Source organism: Rana temporaria, chromosome 4, assembly GCF_905171775.1.
Source record: "Rana temporaria chromosome 4, aRanTem1.1, whole genome shotgun sequence".
NCBI classification, from domain to species: domain Eukaryota; kingdom Metazoa; phylum Chordata; class Amphibia; order Anura; family Ranidae; genus Rana; species Rana temporaria.
This window is the reverse complement of record NC_053492.1, coordinates 226,755,577-226,773,111: the sequence shown is the minus strand read 5'-3', so window position 1 is coordinate 226,773,111 and position 17,535 is coordinate 226,755,577. Positions and strand designations below refer to the sequence as shown.

The 17,535-nt window shown below is 40.9% G+C and overlaps 1 protein-coding gene across 14 annotated transcripts in view; it reads right to left on the bottom strand.

Annotated features, from left to right (window-relative positions):
- Positions 1-17,535, bottom strand: part of RIMS1 (regulating synaptic membrane exocytosis 1) — a 492,278-nt gene that overhangs the window by 400,239 nt on the left and 74,504 nt on the right. For 13 of the 14 annotated variants that reach the window (XM_040349940.1, XM_040349925.1, XM_040349926.1 and 10 more), the window contains exons 2-3: positions 6,471-6,684; positions 3,955-3,966 (exon numbers count right to left, since the gene is read on the bottom strand). In XM_040349940.1, coding sequence (XP_040205874.1) covers positions 3,955-3,966; positions 6,471-6,684 — 226 coding nt within the window. The remainder of the gene's footprint in view (positions 1-3,954; positions 3,967-6,470; positions 6,685-17,535) is intronic. The other variant, XM_040349930.1, reaches the window with a different exon arrangement.

Sequence of the window (17,535 nt, the reverse complement as noted above, 5' to 3'; positions counted from 1 at the left end):
TTCTCCAATGAAGATCAATGGAACTATGTGCCTACGGACCTCAACCCTCCCGATTGCGGCACTCATGCAGCACCAGCCACTGCATTGCCGGACATCATTGGGACATCATCGCCCTCACCTGACTACTTGAATAATGACCCTATCACAATTTCAGAGCTAATACTATTTCACTCAATACTTCTGTGAAGTCAAGGACAAGGCTGAGTTCTTACTCTTTTGAATGTCTTCATTTGTACGAGCTATCTCACAACTTATCCATGTCATCATTTTGCAACCAATACAGAGGAACATGTGCAGGTGTACCTCAAACATGCATTCTACACATAGTGATATATTTCAAGCATTTATTTTATTTTTTTATGATTTTGACTTACAGCTAGTAAAAACCCAAAATTCAGTATGTCAGAAAATTTGAATGTTACAAAAGACCAATAAAAAAGGGTTTTTAATACAAAAATTTTGGCTTACTGAAAAGTATGTCCATATACAGTATAGTATGCACTCAATACTTGTTCGGGGCTCCTTTTGCATGAATTACTGTATTAATGCAGCGTGGCATTGAGGCGATCAGCCTGTGGCACTGCTGAGATGTTATGGAAACCCAGGTTGCTTTGATAGCGGCCTTTAGCTCATCTGCATTGTTGAGTCTTGTGTCTCTCATCTTCTTCTTGACTATACTCCACAGTTTCTCTATGGGGTTTAGGTCAGGCGAGCTTGCTGGTCAATCAAGCACAGTGATACCATGATCATTAAACCAGGTACTGGGACTTTTGGCAGTGTGGGCAGGTGCCATATCCTGCTGAAAAATTAAATCAGCATCTCCATAAAGCTGGTCAACAGAGGGAAGTATGAAGTTTTCTCTCTCTGAATTTCCTGCTAGAGGTCTGTGCTGACTTTGGACTTGATAAAACACAGTGGATCAACACCAGCAGATGGTATGGCTCCCCAAATCAACACCGACTTGTGGAAACTTCACACTAGACCTCAAGCAACTTGGGTTCTGTACCTCTCCACTCTTCCTCCAGGCTCTGGGACCTTGATTTCCAAATGAAATGCAAAATTTACAACAGTTTGTGTTGGTCCACTGTGTTTTATCAAGTCCAAAGTCAGCGCAGCCCTCCTCTACCAGGACATTTTAGAGCACTTCATGCTTCCCTCTGCTGACCAGCTTTATGGAGATGCTTTTTGTTTTTTTGTTTTTACATTTCTTTATTGATTTTTCCATATAAACATCTCTATATTGAACGAGTTTCACTTCTCATCTTAAACATACATATTTGAGTGTCACCAAACATAATATAAATAAGCTTTATAGAGATGCTGATTTCATTTTCCACAAGGACATGGCACCTACCCATACTGCCAAAAAGACCAATACCTAGTTTAATGATCATGGTGTCACTGTGCTTGATTGGCCAACAAACTCGCCCTGACCTAAACCCCATAGAGAATCTGTGGGTATTGTCAAGAGGAAGATGAGAGACACCAGACCCAAGAATGCAAATGAGCTGAAGGCCACTATCAAAGAATCCTGGGCTTCCATAACACCTCAGCAGTGCCACATGCAGATCACCTCAATGCCATGCCACATTGAAGCAGTCATTCATGCAAAAGGAGCCCCAACCAAGTATTAAGTGCATACTATATTGTACATGGACATACTTTTTAGTAAGACAATATTTTTGTATTAAAAAATATATTTTTTATATTATGTAATATTCAAATTATCTGAGATACTGTATTTTATGTTTTCCCAAAATGTAAGGCCTTGTACACACGGTCGATCCAAACCGATGAGAATGGTCCGACGGACCGTTTTCATTGGTTCACCGCTGAAGTGGCCTGACGGCCTGATATGCGTACACACCATCGCGGTGACGTCAAACACACGACGTGCTGAATAAAACGAAGTTCAATGCTTCCAAGCATGCGTTGACTTGATTCTGAGCATGCGCGGGTTTTGAACCGATGCTTTCTGTACTAACCATCGGTTTGGACCGATCGGGCAGCGGTCCATCGGTTCGGTTTTGAAGCATGTTTTAAAATTTTGGACCTAAGGAAAACAGACTGATGAGCTATACACACGGTCGGTTTGGACCGATGAAACTGAACCTCGGTCCATTCTCATCGGTTTTGTCCGACCGTGTGTACGGGGCCTAAGCCATATCATCAAAATAAAAAATAAATGTTTGAAATACATCACTATGTGTGTAACACATCTATATAAAATATATTAGTTTCACGTTTTGAATAGAATTACTGAAAAACATTTTTTTTTTAAAGATATTCACATTTTTTTGAGATGCACCTGTAGAGTGTTGTAAATGGCACATCTGCAAAGGACCTGAAAAAAATTGGAGGAGACTTTCTCTTCCATACCGACCTCTTAAAAAAGGAAGGTAAGAATGACTGGTGCATGTTGCTGCCTGAAGACAGACTCATGTATTGTGTTCAGTGCCTGTTTACAGGCATAAGGAATGATTTTAGAAGTTTATGTTCATGTTTGCTTTATTCTCTTTCGGTCTTCACTTGTAATGTTTGGACTTGATTCTCAAGGTTTTTAAAATTGAAATTATAGATTTTGATGGGGAGTATCATGTTACAAATGAACAGTTTGTTTGCCTTTAAATAATTTTGTCCCTTCATCACACCATAGCTTGGAGTCATTCTGTACAGTTAGTCCCATCCTCTTTTTAGTGTGCCTTTTAAGTTTCTGTTCCGACCACATGTATTTTTGGAGCTAGACATATTTAGATTTTTTTGAGCTATCTGATGGTCACCTGTGAAGATCTACACAAGTTTTTGGTTAAAGCTTTTTATTATCTGCAAGAGATCATTTGGATCAAGTCACTGTCTGCCTACACTGCTGAATCTGTAATTCTAGCTGCCTACATTTTATACCTGCAGCATTTTGGCTTCTTCTTACCACTGACAGTGTCTTTAATAGCAAGCACCTATAGGTGCCTACATGAGCTGCCTACCACACTTAGGAGTAAACAATGAAATGTAAAATGCTGCTGTTTGCATATTGAATTGTCTCAAGATTTGAGAAACACATAAATCAACTAGATCTACCTGCAGGCAGCATTAGGTATATATGTGCAAGTTTACTAATGTTAAACTAACTACACGTTTACTTGTAGAATTCTTTTGTTTGCATATCTAATTGTCCCAATATTTGAGGTGCACATACGTCAGTTAGGATCTACCTCCAGGCAGCATTAAAGCATACGTTTACCCAAAAGGGGACGTTCCACTTGTCTGCCTCCTCCCCCCTCCTCTTTAGGTTTTGACATTTACCTTATTTGTATACCTGCAGCCTTCTGGGACACTTTACAAGTTTTAGAAAGCTGCGGGATCATTCACAAAGCAGAGCAGCTCACACATGTGGAAGCTGGCTTTGAAGCCGCAAGTAGTCACAGGAGGCTTTACAAAGTAAACATGCTGGCATATGGACCCGAAGACGGCCGAAGAGCCAGCTCTGATGAGGACCGCGCTGGATCCCTGGGCTGGTAAGTATCCCATTATTAAAAGTCAGCAGCTACAGTATTTGTAGCTGCTGACTTTTAGTTTTCAGGTTGAAGAACCTCTTTGAGTATAGGTGCAAGTTTACTAATGTTAAACTTAATACATGTTTACTTTAAATGCTACCTGCATTTTAAGTGGCTTTGTTTTACTGCTACATTAGAATATAGTATTTATATTCTGTTTTAAAAATAGGAGAACAGCTGCAGTTTTGTTTCTAACCTCGTATAAACATAGGTTACCTGACAAAGGTAATTTAAATTGCAAATTGTATCTAATCTAATTTACAGAGTGAGTGATTGAAGAGTAGCTACATCATGACTGTCAAAACTACACAATAACAAATCCCACGCATTTGGCACCATAATGTCTACTGAAATATTTCAATGTTGTATCATATACAAGATAAAAGAAAGAAAAGATTCTAACCACTTTGTCCTCCTTTGGGAAAGCATCCAAGGAAGCAGAAAAGAAGGAAAAAAAAATATAAAATGAATGGTAAGCAGGCATTCACAAGCAGTTTAGAAAAAGGTTAAAGGTAAAGGTTTTACAGAAAGCAAATTATTTTCCTTTGTTAAAGAGATTTTTAAATGGAACAAGGTGCATGCTTCACACTTTCTGCTTAGTAGTCATGAGGTGCTCACCACCTTTTCAGCACAATCTGCTCTAATAATCTGAAGTAGGACCCTATTCCTGTTCCAATTTTTTTACTGCCTTGACAGATTAAAGGCCTGACGCAATAAAATTCATAAGTAAGTCATTCCATTAAAAAAAAAATATATTTGTATCAGATTGCTTCACAGTTTTCAAATAATCTTTTAACATTTAGGGCCAATTCACACCAGAATACAGTGAACAGCAACACAGTGTGCTTTGAAGTGTATTGCTTTTTAACATAATGAATGGGCTTAAATGTACCTCACCGACAATCTGGGCAGGTTACGATTTTTTGTAGCAAATCACACATTGTTCCTCAGTGACTTTATTTTCTTACTTTCATTACTTTATGCTGCAAGCTAATTTACAATTTTTTTTAAAGCGATTACAGTACCATGCATAAACCAACATCAAGAAACAATATGATATGCACTGTCCGCAGTGCAGATCTTGTGTTATTATGGGACCAGCACAAAATTAATGTTTACTTGTTTAATCTGTTTAAAAATAAACTAGAAGAGATTTTGATCAGTTTTATTACGCACTTTTTTTGAAAAGCAAGTTTAAACGTTTTCCTTTTGGTTTAAAATATATTTCACAAATTGATAATTAAAGCATTAAAGAGGAAGTTCTGCTTTAAAAGCCTCCTCCCCCGATCCTCTTTGACATTTGGCTCTTTTGTTTGGGGGGTGGGGGCGGGTACCTGGTTCTGACTGGCACTCGCTCCCACTTCCGTTCGGATTGCCTAGGCGTTTTGAGCAGAATTTCTCCTTTCCCTCCCTCTCCACAGTCTTCTGAGACACGTCACAAGTCACGCATGTGCAGGGGGCACCCGGCTGTAAAGCTGCAAGCTGTCACACAGTGAAGATGCTCGCGACGAGGACCGAAAATGGTTCCTGTTGCCCCCTTGGGAAAACACAGCACTGGATCCTGGTTCAGGTGGTGTCAGGTTATTAAAAGTCTGCAGCTACAGTTTTTGTAGCTGCTGACTTAATTTCAGAAAACTGACTGGAGCTCCTCCTTAAAATGAGGTGCTTTCATGTTCTTTTCAAAGCATGGCCACACACACACACATATATTTTAAAGTTTTGATTCTGGTGACACTGTTGCTTTGTCCTTACCATCTGCTGGTTGCTAGTGGTAAATATGATATACATATTAAGACCTCATGCACACAGGCATTTTCAGGCATCTGACATAAAAATTGTGGGCATAGTTTCATGCCTGAGAGAGACAGCTGTAGCATTCAGTTGACCATAGTAATAAATTGCCATATGCTAGCTGTACTCAAGTATACAACAAAAGCAACATTGTGGGATTTACTTCCATTTACATCCATGGGCTTATATAAGTACGATGTGTATCTGCATAGAGCCATTCATTACTATTGTGAGCTGCACACTGCAGCTGTCTCTTCTAGGGAGGAAATGCACCTGCAACTTATATCAGACACCTGAAAGCATTAGGCCCCTTTCAGACGTCCGCTCCGCCTGTCCGTTTTTACAAGTCCGTTAACGGACTTGTAATACATCCCTATGGGATCGCGTCCGTTAGCGGATGGAGCATCCGCTAGCGTCCGCGTCCGTCGGGATCCGGTTTTCTGACGGAAGAAAACCCTATTTTTCTTCCGTCCGTCCGGCGGAACGGAACTGATGCAGACGGACAGACGGTCCGTCTACATCCGGTTCCCCATAGAGCAGAGCGGAGCTGAGACAGGGCGGTCCCTGCACTGTCTGCGGGGACCGCCCTATCCGCCGACAGCTCAGCGGGGATCTCCGCTGAGCCGACGGAGACACACGGAGCGGACCCAGAAACGGTCCGCTCCGTGTGAAAGAGCCCTTAGTGTGAATGAAACCCAATAGATAATGTTTTTTAAGTTTATTTTTTCTTCACGAATAAGAAATACAAAAAAAAAAAATCTGCAGTATTTATAATGAAGCATAAACAAAAAAAAAAGAACTGAAAAACATTTCTTTATAGCATTTGTAGACCCTGTCCTGAGGATAAAAGCTTGACTTACCAAACATATGGGTTTGAGGACCCAAGATTGCGTGAGGCATGCTGATACAAGGTTATATACCTTCTTTACGTGAATTCCTGCAATATGCCTACATGCTCCAATTTCGTATATACCTCTGGTGCGCAATAGTGTTTTAAATATTATGTGCAAAACAGCCTGTCTCTAGTGACAGCACTATAGAATTGTAAAAAAAAAAATATATACAGTATACAACTTCTGTATCAATATTCACTAAATAAAGACTGTGTGTCAAAGAAAGTGTACTTACATTGTTTGACCGAAGCGAAACACGACCTCCACATCGGGCACAGAATTTTGTTCGGCAGTAAGAGCATAAATGTCCGCAGCCATCTGCAAACTTTGTTTTGTGGCAGATTCCACATGTTGGAGCATCATCCTTGTGATCCCCAGGATACCGACGTGGGTCCTCCCCTATTTTTTTTATTTGTTCTTTGTAGCTTTCAAATTGCTGATGTAGCCTCCTGTGAAGGAAGAGAACATAAATCATCAGAGGAGAAAATCTGTTAACTACCCATGTAAACTAATGGCAAAACAATATCATCTGACACTAGGAAGCCTAGAAACATAAGTGCAAAGCATGACAAAATAATATTTATATATATATATATATATATATATATATATATATATATATATATATATAGCTATCAAAACAGTAACAGTTTATTTTTCACATACCAAAATAGATGAGTTTTCTGTAAAAGTATACTACTTTGCTATGTACATTTTGTACAGTATTAGGTTTCACCTAGCTATGCCTATATTTTTACCAAGGAAATCAAGACAAACACAATGCTGATCTTCAGTCAATCTTTGTTTCTCTTTCTTGAATTGAGTAGGAATGAGTTTCAAGCTCTTCCAGATTTTTCTTGGTGAGGCAGCTATCAAGGCTGGGGTTTCATTTGCTTTTGAGGAGATAGCCTCTCAATTCATGTTGTGTCACCAGGACAGGAAGTGAGAGGAAATGACCCCAACTGGAACTTGGCAATAAAAGCTAGACATACATCTATTTATTAAAACTATAGAAACAAAAAACATCTGCCTGCAAATATGCATTAAAAGACTTGCTGATAAGCAACTGATACCTTCAGAGCTATATTCGACAATTTAAACCTGAATTCCAGGCAAACAGTTAAATATGCAGATAAAATACATACAGTGGGGAAATAATTATTTGATGCCCTGCAGATTTTGTAAGTTTGCCCACTTACAAAGAAATGACCTATAATTTATCATAGGTGTATTTTAAATGATAGTGACCCCCCCCCCCCCCCCGCGCTACATGTGGCGGTCGGATTCCCGCGGGGAGCGATCCGGGACGACGGCGCGGCTTTTCGTATATAGCCGCTCCGTCGCGATCGCTCCCCGGAGCTGAAGAACGGGGAGAGCCGTATGTAAACACGGCTTCCCCGTGCTTCACTATGGTGCTGCATCGATCGAGTGATCCCTTATATAGGGAGACTCGATCGATGATGTCAGCCCTACAGCCACACCCCCCTACAGTTGTAAACACACACTAAGTGAACACTAACTCCTACAGCGCCCCCTGTGGTTAACTCCCAAACTGCAACTGTCATTTTCACAATAAACAATGCAATTTAAATGCATTTTTTGCTGTGAAAATGACAATGGTCCCAAAAATGTGTCAAAATTGTCCGAAGTGTCCGCCATAATGTCGCAGTCACAAAAAAAAATCGCTGATCGCCGCCATTAGTAGTAAAAAAAATAAAAATAAAAATGCAATAAAACTATCCCCTATTTTGTAAACGCTATAAATTTTGCGCAAACCAATCGATAAACGTCTATTGCGATTTTTTTTACCAAAAATAGGTAGAAGAATACGTATCGGCCTAAACTGAGGGAAAAAAAATGTATATATGTTTTTGGGGGATATTTATTATAGCAAAAAGTAAAAAATATTGAGTTTTTTTCAAAATTGTCGCTCTATTTTTGTTTATAGCGCAAAAAGCTCTATTTGTGGGGAAAAAAGGACGCCAATTTTGTTTGGGAGCCACGTCGCACGACCGCGCAATTGTCTGTTAAAGCGACGCAGTGCCGAATCGCAAAACCTGGCCTGGGCATTTAGCTGCCTAAAGGTCCGGGGCTTAAGTGGTTAAAATACACCTATGATAAAACATTATAGACCCTTCATTTATTTGTAAGTGGGTAAACTTGCAGGGGATCAAATCATTTTCCCCACTGTATATAAAACCTGGTTTACCAGATTTACATCTCTGTTTACCCAGTCCTAAGATTTACACAGCCCAATAACACAGCATAGCCCTATCTGGATGGGCAGGAGAGCTCTTTTTTTCTGCTGCAGTTCAGTAACATTGACAAGTCTTTTTACTCCACCACTCTCTGGCTGGACAGTGAAAGGAAAATCAGCAGACTGATGTGCTCATCTCTCGCTCTACTCTCTTCTTCTATCGGCATGCTCCCAAATGACTGTCTCCTTGCACTGCTTCTCTTGTCCCCATCTCCACTGTACAGGGACTGCAAGAAGCGTTGATACCATGTCAAATGTAGGTATTTTCACTGCTGACATTTATAAATATATATATATTTATTTTTTTATTTACAGAGCGGTTATAATTTGTATATTTTACATCTACATGGAGTTCAGCTGAAATATCTAAAGTTGAATTACAGGAATTCCACAACTTTGCAAAAAGTGCACGCACAGCGAGTTAAAGTGTTACTAAACCCAAGACCCTGCATTCACTATATCTGGGTTCGTACAGTACACAGAACATAGAAATGCAATTATTTTTGCAAATATAAAAACTGATAAAAAAACTTTTCTCATAAACAGTATATAGCAGCCTTGTGTCTTCTATCAGTTTTTAGTAAACCTTCTAGGACAGGGGTGTCAAACTCAATTTCATCGTGGGTCACATCAGAATTATGATTGCCCTCAAAAGTGCCGGTTGTACCTGTACATTTGAAGATGTCCAGCGCATCCCCACCCCATATATTAGATGACAAGGATCACCCCACCATCAGAAGTTGAGTCCCCCACTCTCCCTTACATCACAATGCACCCCCTTTCCTTATGCTGCTGCTGGGAAGAAGCTGGATGCATTGCTTGAAAGCAGAGAGTAAGGGTCTGGAGTAGGACCAGAGGAGGGCTGGAGCTCTCCTGCAGCTGCAGGAGAGGTGCGAGGACCACATGAAATGGCCTGGAGGGACGGATTCTGCCCGCAGGCCTTGTGTTTGACACCTGTGTTCTAGGGGAGTTTTCATTCTCCCCTGATCCACTATCTATCTGGAAATGTTTGGACAGTGCTGATTGGCCATGTGCTGATCACATGTACCCTCCCAAGGAAAAAAAAACTCTCTAGCAATGCACACCAAACTGAGCATGTGTACTGGCTCTGTAATCTTCAGGTTATTTTTTTTTTGAGACAGTGGAAGAAGAGGAGGATCAGAGAGGAGGGTCGAGACAATCAAATAGCATTTATACACAATGCAGAGGATTAACCCCTTAGGTCCAACAGTGAGTATAACAAGCATGCTTTACTGCATATACAGACTGATTTTACTGTGGATATCTGAAATAACTTGTGAGTAATGCCTAAAGTGGCTTGGGAGTGATACCTGAAGTAACTTGGGAGTAATACCTGAAGTGATCCAGGAGTAATAACTGAAATAACTCGGTAATAATTTCTGAAGTAACTCGGGGAGTAATTTCTGAAGTAACTCAGGGAGTAATATCTGAAGTAACTGGGGAGTAATATCTGAAGTAACTGGGGAGTAATATCTGAAGTAACTTGAAGTATTGGAGGTAACTGAGTAATTTGAAACAACGTGGAACTCTAGCACAGGGTGTAACTGAGAGTAGTATAGAGTACTGAGTGTAACCATTTAATTATCCCCATTAGAGTAGTGGGTAAAAGGTCCAACAGGAGTGGATTATGCGACCCAGTGCACATTCTGCTTAATGTATGCGTTCTTTGATGAGCCAATCAAGGGCAAATACTGCTGTGCGAGATGTCAGCTTGTTTCTCTGGAAGACCAGATCCTGGATCTAGAAAACAGGATGGCAACATTGCTCAGCATTGACAACCTGAAAAGGAGTTTGGACATTACCCAGCAGGTGCTGGCGGGGGCCAGTGTAGAAGAGGGTGGAGACATGGAAGTACAGGAGCCAGAGGTACGTAGTTGGGTGACAACTAGCAGGAGGGGTAGAGGGAAGAGCACTAGGGAGGCCAGTCCCGAATTGGTACACCCCAACAAATATGCCAAGTTGCATGATGTTGGGGATATAAGCTCAGGGGTGGCAGTGGTGGAGCAGAAGCCTTCCCCTAGCTGCCAGGGGAGTAACCTCCGGTAAGGAGGGAGCCAGGGATATAGGAAAGGATAAACAGGTACTGGTAGTAGAGGACTCTATTAGAAGGACAGAGAGGAGGACAATCTGTCACAAAGACCGTGGTCGCCGAACAGTATATTGTTTACTGGGCGCTTGGGTTCAGCACATCGTGGATCGGGTGGACAGATTATTGGGTGGGGCTGGGGAGGACACAGCTGTCATGGTACACGTTGGCACCAGTAAGTAAGAGGAAGATGGAAAGTCCTAAAAAGGGAATAGATTGAAGAGAAGGACCTCCAAGGTAGTTTTCTCAGAAATACTACATGTGCCACACTAGAGAGGTAGCAGGAGATTAGGGAACTGAACAAGTGGCTGAGGAACTGGTGTAGGAAATAGGGGTTCAGCTTCCTGGACAACTGGGCTGACTTCTCAGTCAGTTAACGGCTCTTTAGTAAGGATAGGCTGCACCTTAATGAAGAAAGAAATCACTTTAAAGACTGTGTAGAGAGGATCAGTATCTGAAGCCAGAGAAGGTGGAGGCTGATAGATTGGAGGTAATATAAGGCATTACAATTACATTTAAAGTAAACTTTTACCAGTATTGTGCATTTAAAATGATCATATCAATGAAAAAAAAGCCTCAGCTTTTAGTACTACTTTATTATAAAAAGATTCAGATCTCCCTTCCACCCTTCATATAGATTCATGCCTGACTCCTAGTTATAATGTCGATATATCCTACTCCTGGGTGTATTTATTATTTATTATTACATATGTGATAAAGGTAATATATGTTATTATCTTAACAGTATAAATGAACCCATTATAGTAACAAATATCTGCTATTTTTGTACTATAAAGGGCCAATTTTCATTTTTTAACCCCTATATGACAGGCGATACAAAAAAGCATGCTGTTGCTACTAAACGTCTTAGGCCTGGTTCACGCCTATGCGTTTTTTTGGTGCTTTTTGCAGAAATGCACTGCATTGCACTATGCTTCTTTTCAGCCGCTGCATATTTGGAAAAAGGGTCAAGGACTTTTTTCAATGCAAAATCGTGCTTTTTTTGGTTTAATAGACTTCAATAGAAAAGCTGCAGAAAAGCATGTAGTGCATTTTTGCAGCAATTTGAGTTTTTTAATCTGTCCAACAACAAATTGGCCAAAAAAAAAGCATGAAAAATGCAAAACGCAAATTGCAGCAAAATCATGTGTGCAAAAATGCAAAACACACAGCACTGCAGAAACGGATCAAAAGCAAAAATTGCATTGGTGTAAACTGAGCCTTATGCTGGCCATACATTTATCGATTTTTGGATGAAAATATTAATATGAAAAATCTTTGTACATTCGCTGAATGAAAAATGTAATTTAAAAATTTCACTTGCTTTTACATTCAGTTTTAAAATGAATATCAATTCTGAATGAAAACCACATACACTGTCTGAAATTTCCTTTGACCAATACGTCCTTCAAATGTTCCAATCACTGTGGTTGAAAAGAACATCGATTTGACCCCACAAACGATTGGAAAATCTAACTGACGTTATTAAAATGAACATTTTTTTGAAGAAATAAATTAATTGTTTTTGTATGGCCAGCATATAATAATAAGCCGCGTACACAAGATCAGTCCATCCAATGAGAAGGGTCTGACTTCCTAGAGCACAATAAATCTGTCAGATGTGAGTAATAGAGCCAAGTCAACATGGTATGCTTGCAGTTTTTACAAAGCAGCTGAATTCCTGAAATTCAGCTTTAATTTTAAAAGGAAACTTCCTGGCTTTGTCACAATGGGGTTGACTTACTAAAACTAGAGAATGCAAAATCTGGTGCAGCTTTGCATGGCAGCCAATCAGCTTCTAACTTCAGCTTGTTCAATAAAAATGTTGCACTTTCCAGTTTTAGTAAAATCACCCCAATGTATTTTTGGAACTACTTAAACATTCCATGTCACAGGATTAGAGTGATTTTGAGTGTGTGGTATCTTTCACTCTTGTAAAAAGGGCTGTAATAAGAAACAGCTTGCAGCTCCTTTAAAAGAATGAACTATTGAAACCTTTGTCTGAAAAAACACTAGAGTTTCTTTACATATTTTTTATAAAATAGAAGCATCATGCATTTGCCAGTTTGCTACAGCTGCCCATGTGACCTTAGGAAGGTCTTATTCTTATGCCGTGTACACACGACTGTTTTTTCCGTCGGAATAAACTCCGACGGGTTTTTCCGACGGAATTTCGCTCAAGCTGTCTTGCATACACACGGTCACACCAAATTCCGACCATCAAGAACGCTGTGACGTACAACACTACGCCGAGAAAAATAAAGTTCAATGCTTTCGAGCATGCGTCGACTTGATTCTGAGCATGCATGGTTTTTAGTCCGTCGTAATTGCATCCAGACGAACGGAAATTCTGATAGATTTTTTTTTTCATGTGAAAAATTGAGAACATGTTCTCTATCTAATTCCGTCAGAATTTCCGATGGCAAAAAGTCAGATGGGGCAATAACAAGGACAGAATATCCAATGAAAAGCTTCCGTCTGACTTTTTCCGTCGGAAATTCCACTCGTGTGTACGTGGCATAAGTCCGTCGGAATATCGGATGAAAAATCCGACTGACTTTTTCCATCGGAATTTCCGACCGTGTGTTTGTGGCATTACTGTCCAAATGCATGCAAAATGATCAGTGCTTTTCCCCCAACCACAAATGTAAACAAACCCTTACTGTCCTGAGCCCTTTATAAGGCTGCTTTCACACCAATGCACTGCAGTTTACCTGCACCGTAGGTGCAGCGCAGCGCACCTGAGGCTTTCCTGCAGGTTAGCTGCGCTTTGCCATAGACTTCGATTTTATCTTGCAGATGTTATGCCCTTTCTGAAAGCGCACCAAAACTCCTGTATTCAGTTTGAGGTCTGGGCCACATCAGAGGGCTCTGCGGGCCAGAGATTGAGCACCCCTGAACTAGAGCAATGGTGGTTGTCAAAATACACTAATTCACAACATTGCTATCAAAGTATAACCACTGCAGGTTAATTTGTGCAAATAACAAATGTAATGTGTCCCATATTTTATATATCTGCAGGTGTATCAGCAGTCCTGGAGATACTTGATTGATTTTCCTGAAGCTCAGTGTCTGAATGCATACACAGAGCAGTGGCTTGACTCAGGTGCCCCCATAGCGAGATGCTTGATGTGGGGGAGGAGCCAGGAGTTTCCGGCAAGGACCCTGAGAAGAGGTGGATCTGGGCTGCTCTGTGCAAAACCACTGCACAGAGCAGGTAAGTATAACATTTTTGTTATTTTTAAAGAAAAACAATGAGACTTTAGTATCACTTTAACTGTAGTATGCAGTATACCAAAATATGTAAACAGCAGGTCATTAGTAAAAAGAACTGAGGTCAGTAAAGACAGTACAGCAATTTTTTTTTAATGTTTGACCACACTGACTAACACTTTCAACCCCACAGTAAAGAACGGTAGTGCCTTGCATTTCCATAAAAAAAGGAAAGAAAATGCTTGGAATGGATAAAATGTGTTTCCGTGTATGTGAAATTTGAAGTGCATTGAGATACAATGCATGTACATGTGCATCTGAAAATGCAAAGTTCACAGGCAGAAGTGTGCATTTATAGTTAGAGAGGACATCTAGAAGTGCTAATTATGCCTAACCTGATTTACAGCTTTCCCAGGATTATTAGGTCGCAATATGGGGCCCATAAATAATAAAATACAATTTCCTGTGGCCCACTCAGCAACACTGTGAGCTATAAACAAGAAGACACAAGTACTATGAAGTAACATGGATAACCACTAGAGGGCATAGGGAGCTAGTGTCTGCTCAAATGGAGACAAAGATGTAACAACCTCACAAACTAATTGTTTGTAAAGGTTACTTGTTTTAATGCATTCTCTGCATATTAGTAAAAACCTTCCAATGTCAGCACACCCCCCTGCCTCTCAAATAGTTACCCGAGTCTGATCTTGGTCCAGAGCTGTGCCTGAGAGCAGAGGCACTGGACTCCATGAGAGCAGTGGGAGCCATTGGCTCCTGCTACTGTCAATCAAAATTAGTGACAAGGGAGCAGGGGGTGGGGCCAACACACATAGTGAAGTTCAGGATCGAGCCCACACGTGTGCCACCATTGGAAGCAGCTTTCTATGATGGCACATGGAGAAGAGGTGGAGCCCAGAGCAACGGCGGGGAGGAGGGGGACTCGAGAAGAGGAGGATCTGAGCTGCTCTGTCCAAAACCACTGCACAAAGCAGGCAAGTATGACTTGTTTGTTATTAAAAAAATATTTTCATTTTACAATCACTACTAAAGCTAAAAACGTGTTTTACTTTATATACAGTACTTTTATATTGCTCTGTCCTACCCTGCATCTCTTTTCTGCTCTCATCCTCTTCACATATGGAGTCAAACAGCAGCAGGAGCCATTGCCCCTGCTGCTGTCATTTAAAAGCAGTAAGGGGAGGGTGAACCCCTGCTGTGTTCGTCTTTGGAGAGAAGCTCCTTAGACACACACGAAGAAGCGGTTGAGACAATATCGCCAGGGGGGGACTCGAGAAGAGGAGGATCGGGGCTACTCCTTTCAATACCAATGCACAGAGCAGATAAGTATGACACGTTTGTTATTTTTTTTTTCTTTTTTTTTTTTTTACTAACCTTTAGTAACACTTTAGGCGAATATGTAAACATGAGAAGGAAATCTGTCTCTCAAACCTCATTCACATGAGTCCACCAGCTCAGCGGGAGATCTCTCCGCTGAGCCAGCGGATGACAAGTCCCTCTCTGCTCACTGAGCAGGGAGGGGCTTGTTGAGCGCCGCTGTCTCCTATGGAGAGATCTGATGAAAATGGACAGCATGTCCTATTTCATCAGATCTCACCCGATCCAATCTGCCATGGACAGATGGCAACGTATTGCCATACGTCCGATTTTGGCGGATCGGATCGGGTCAGATGTCAGCAGACATGTCTTCGCTGACATCCGACACTCCATAGGCCGTTCAGGTCCACGGACAAAACTGACAGGCGGACCTGAAAGGTCCGACCATGTGAAAGGGGCCTCACAGTTTTAAACAATAAACAATTGAAACCATTATGGCAATAAAATAAAAAATTTAATTAAATTAATAACTTTATTTACAAATTATAAAGCACGTAAGAAAAAACATATTCTGGAATTTGCGCTGGTTGCTAAACAATAGATATCGATCATAAAAGAAAGGCCGTGCTCCTGCTTTCTGTAGAGGCTTGCGGAACCAGAGTCTGGGAAACAAAGGGAAAAAAAGGGGCTCCAAGCAGCATTATAGCGTAGTAAATTTTATTAAGTGTAGCACAAATAAAATAAGTTATGCACTCTAGGTGAAATGATCGGCATGTAACTAGGTGAAGACAGTACCAGAGCCTCAAATCATCAGACTGGAGCTGCTTTTGAAGTATTGGTCACCGCAACCACCAATGCTGTAACTGGAATGCTATTCTGTTGCTACCCCCGCTTGGCGCCCTTCTTTTCTCTTTGTTTCTCAGTGTGGTAAAATGATAAACTTTATAGTAGTCTCAATGTAGGCTGCTTATGCCTACAGTTTAATAGTTGGGGAGGAAGGGCTGAGGGTACACTAGGCAAGTGGTTCTTATATTTCTCCTCAGAATGTCGAAGGGTATCTGCCCAAGCATGTACACCTGTGTTTTGAAGAAAGCCATGACGTGTATGACTGTGATAGGGACATTAGAATCTCAGTTTTTACAGGGCAGTGAATGATGTGAATGGCTTTATAAATTGTGTAAACTAATGTAAAATGGGTTGCTGTTATATTAGTATAGAAAATATAATTATACATTTCAAACACAATTTGTACCAAGAAAGTATGGGCCTTTAGTTGGAGCTCTATTGCTGAAGTAAATATACTGTACATTACAGTGATGTGCAAACATTCAAAACTACAAAAAAAAATTGTTTCTGAACTGTTCCTAAAGTGATAGAAGCTGACAGTATACATTGATGATGCTTTTTTTCTGAATGCACCACAGATGCTGCAAGCAGTATATCGAATGCATTCAAGAAAAGCAGGGTTGTCAATGTATACTGACAGCTACAGTCACAGAAGACATCAGTGATTACTATTTGTGACTGAAAGCCAACTTAAAATCAGGTAAGCATTGTTCTCAGATGGAAGAAAATGTACTCGCAGCATCCAGCCCAAAAAGGAGGCCACAAACAGGCAAATGTCAATTACAAGGAGCAAACCTCCATCTGCTGCATTCTCCTGCATTGTGTACAAAGTCAAACACCTGGATGTACTGATAGTAGTATAGAATCCACACTCAGCAACTACAAGCTGAAAAGATAAGGGTTAAAACGAACCTTCCATCTCCACAGCAAAGTCCGCTTATTCCAAAAAAAAAAAAAAAAAAAACATTTCAGAAACGTACCTGTGGGGATGGGAATAGATAACATGCCCACCTTTCTCTGACTTTCATAGTGCAAGAGGTGATATCCTCCCACTGCTGGCAAGTTCTTCGGGAAAGCTAGGTAGCCCAAATCCAGTGAGAAGACACTAAAGCACAGTGCAGGATGATCTTCTTGCAAGATTTGGACTACTCAACATTCTCAGAGGTCTGGCCTGAAGAAGGACACTTCCATGCAGAGTTTTGTGGCAACTTTAAGTGATTGTAAAGGATTTTTTTTCTTAAACAACAAAACATCTCTATACTTACAGCTGTACATGCTCTGTGCAATGGAATTGCACAGAGCAGCCCCAAACCCCCTCTTCTTGGGTCCCCCGCTGGCGCTCCTCCTCTCTGTTCTGTGCCCCCACGGGAAGCCGCTTCACTCCTGAGCCCTGCTGCGTTCATTGACACAGACAGGGGGACTCGGCCCTGCGCCGATCCCTACTCACTGTCTTAGATTAACAGCACTGGCAGCCAATGGGTCCTGATGCCCCAGCAAAGCCATGGTTTGATGCACAGATACATATCTAAAAACAAAATTTCC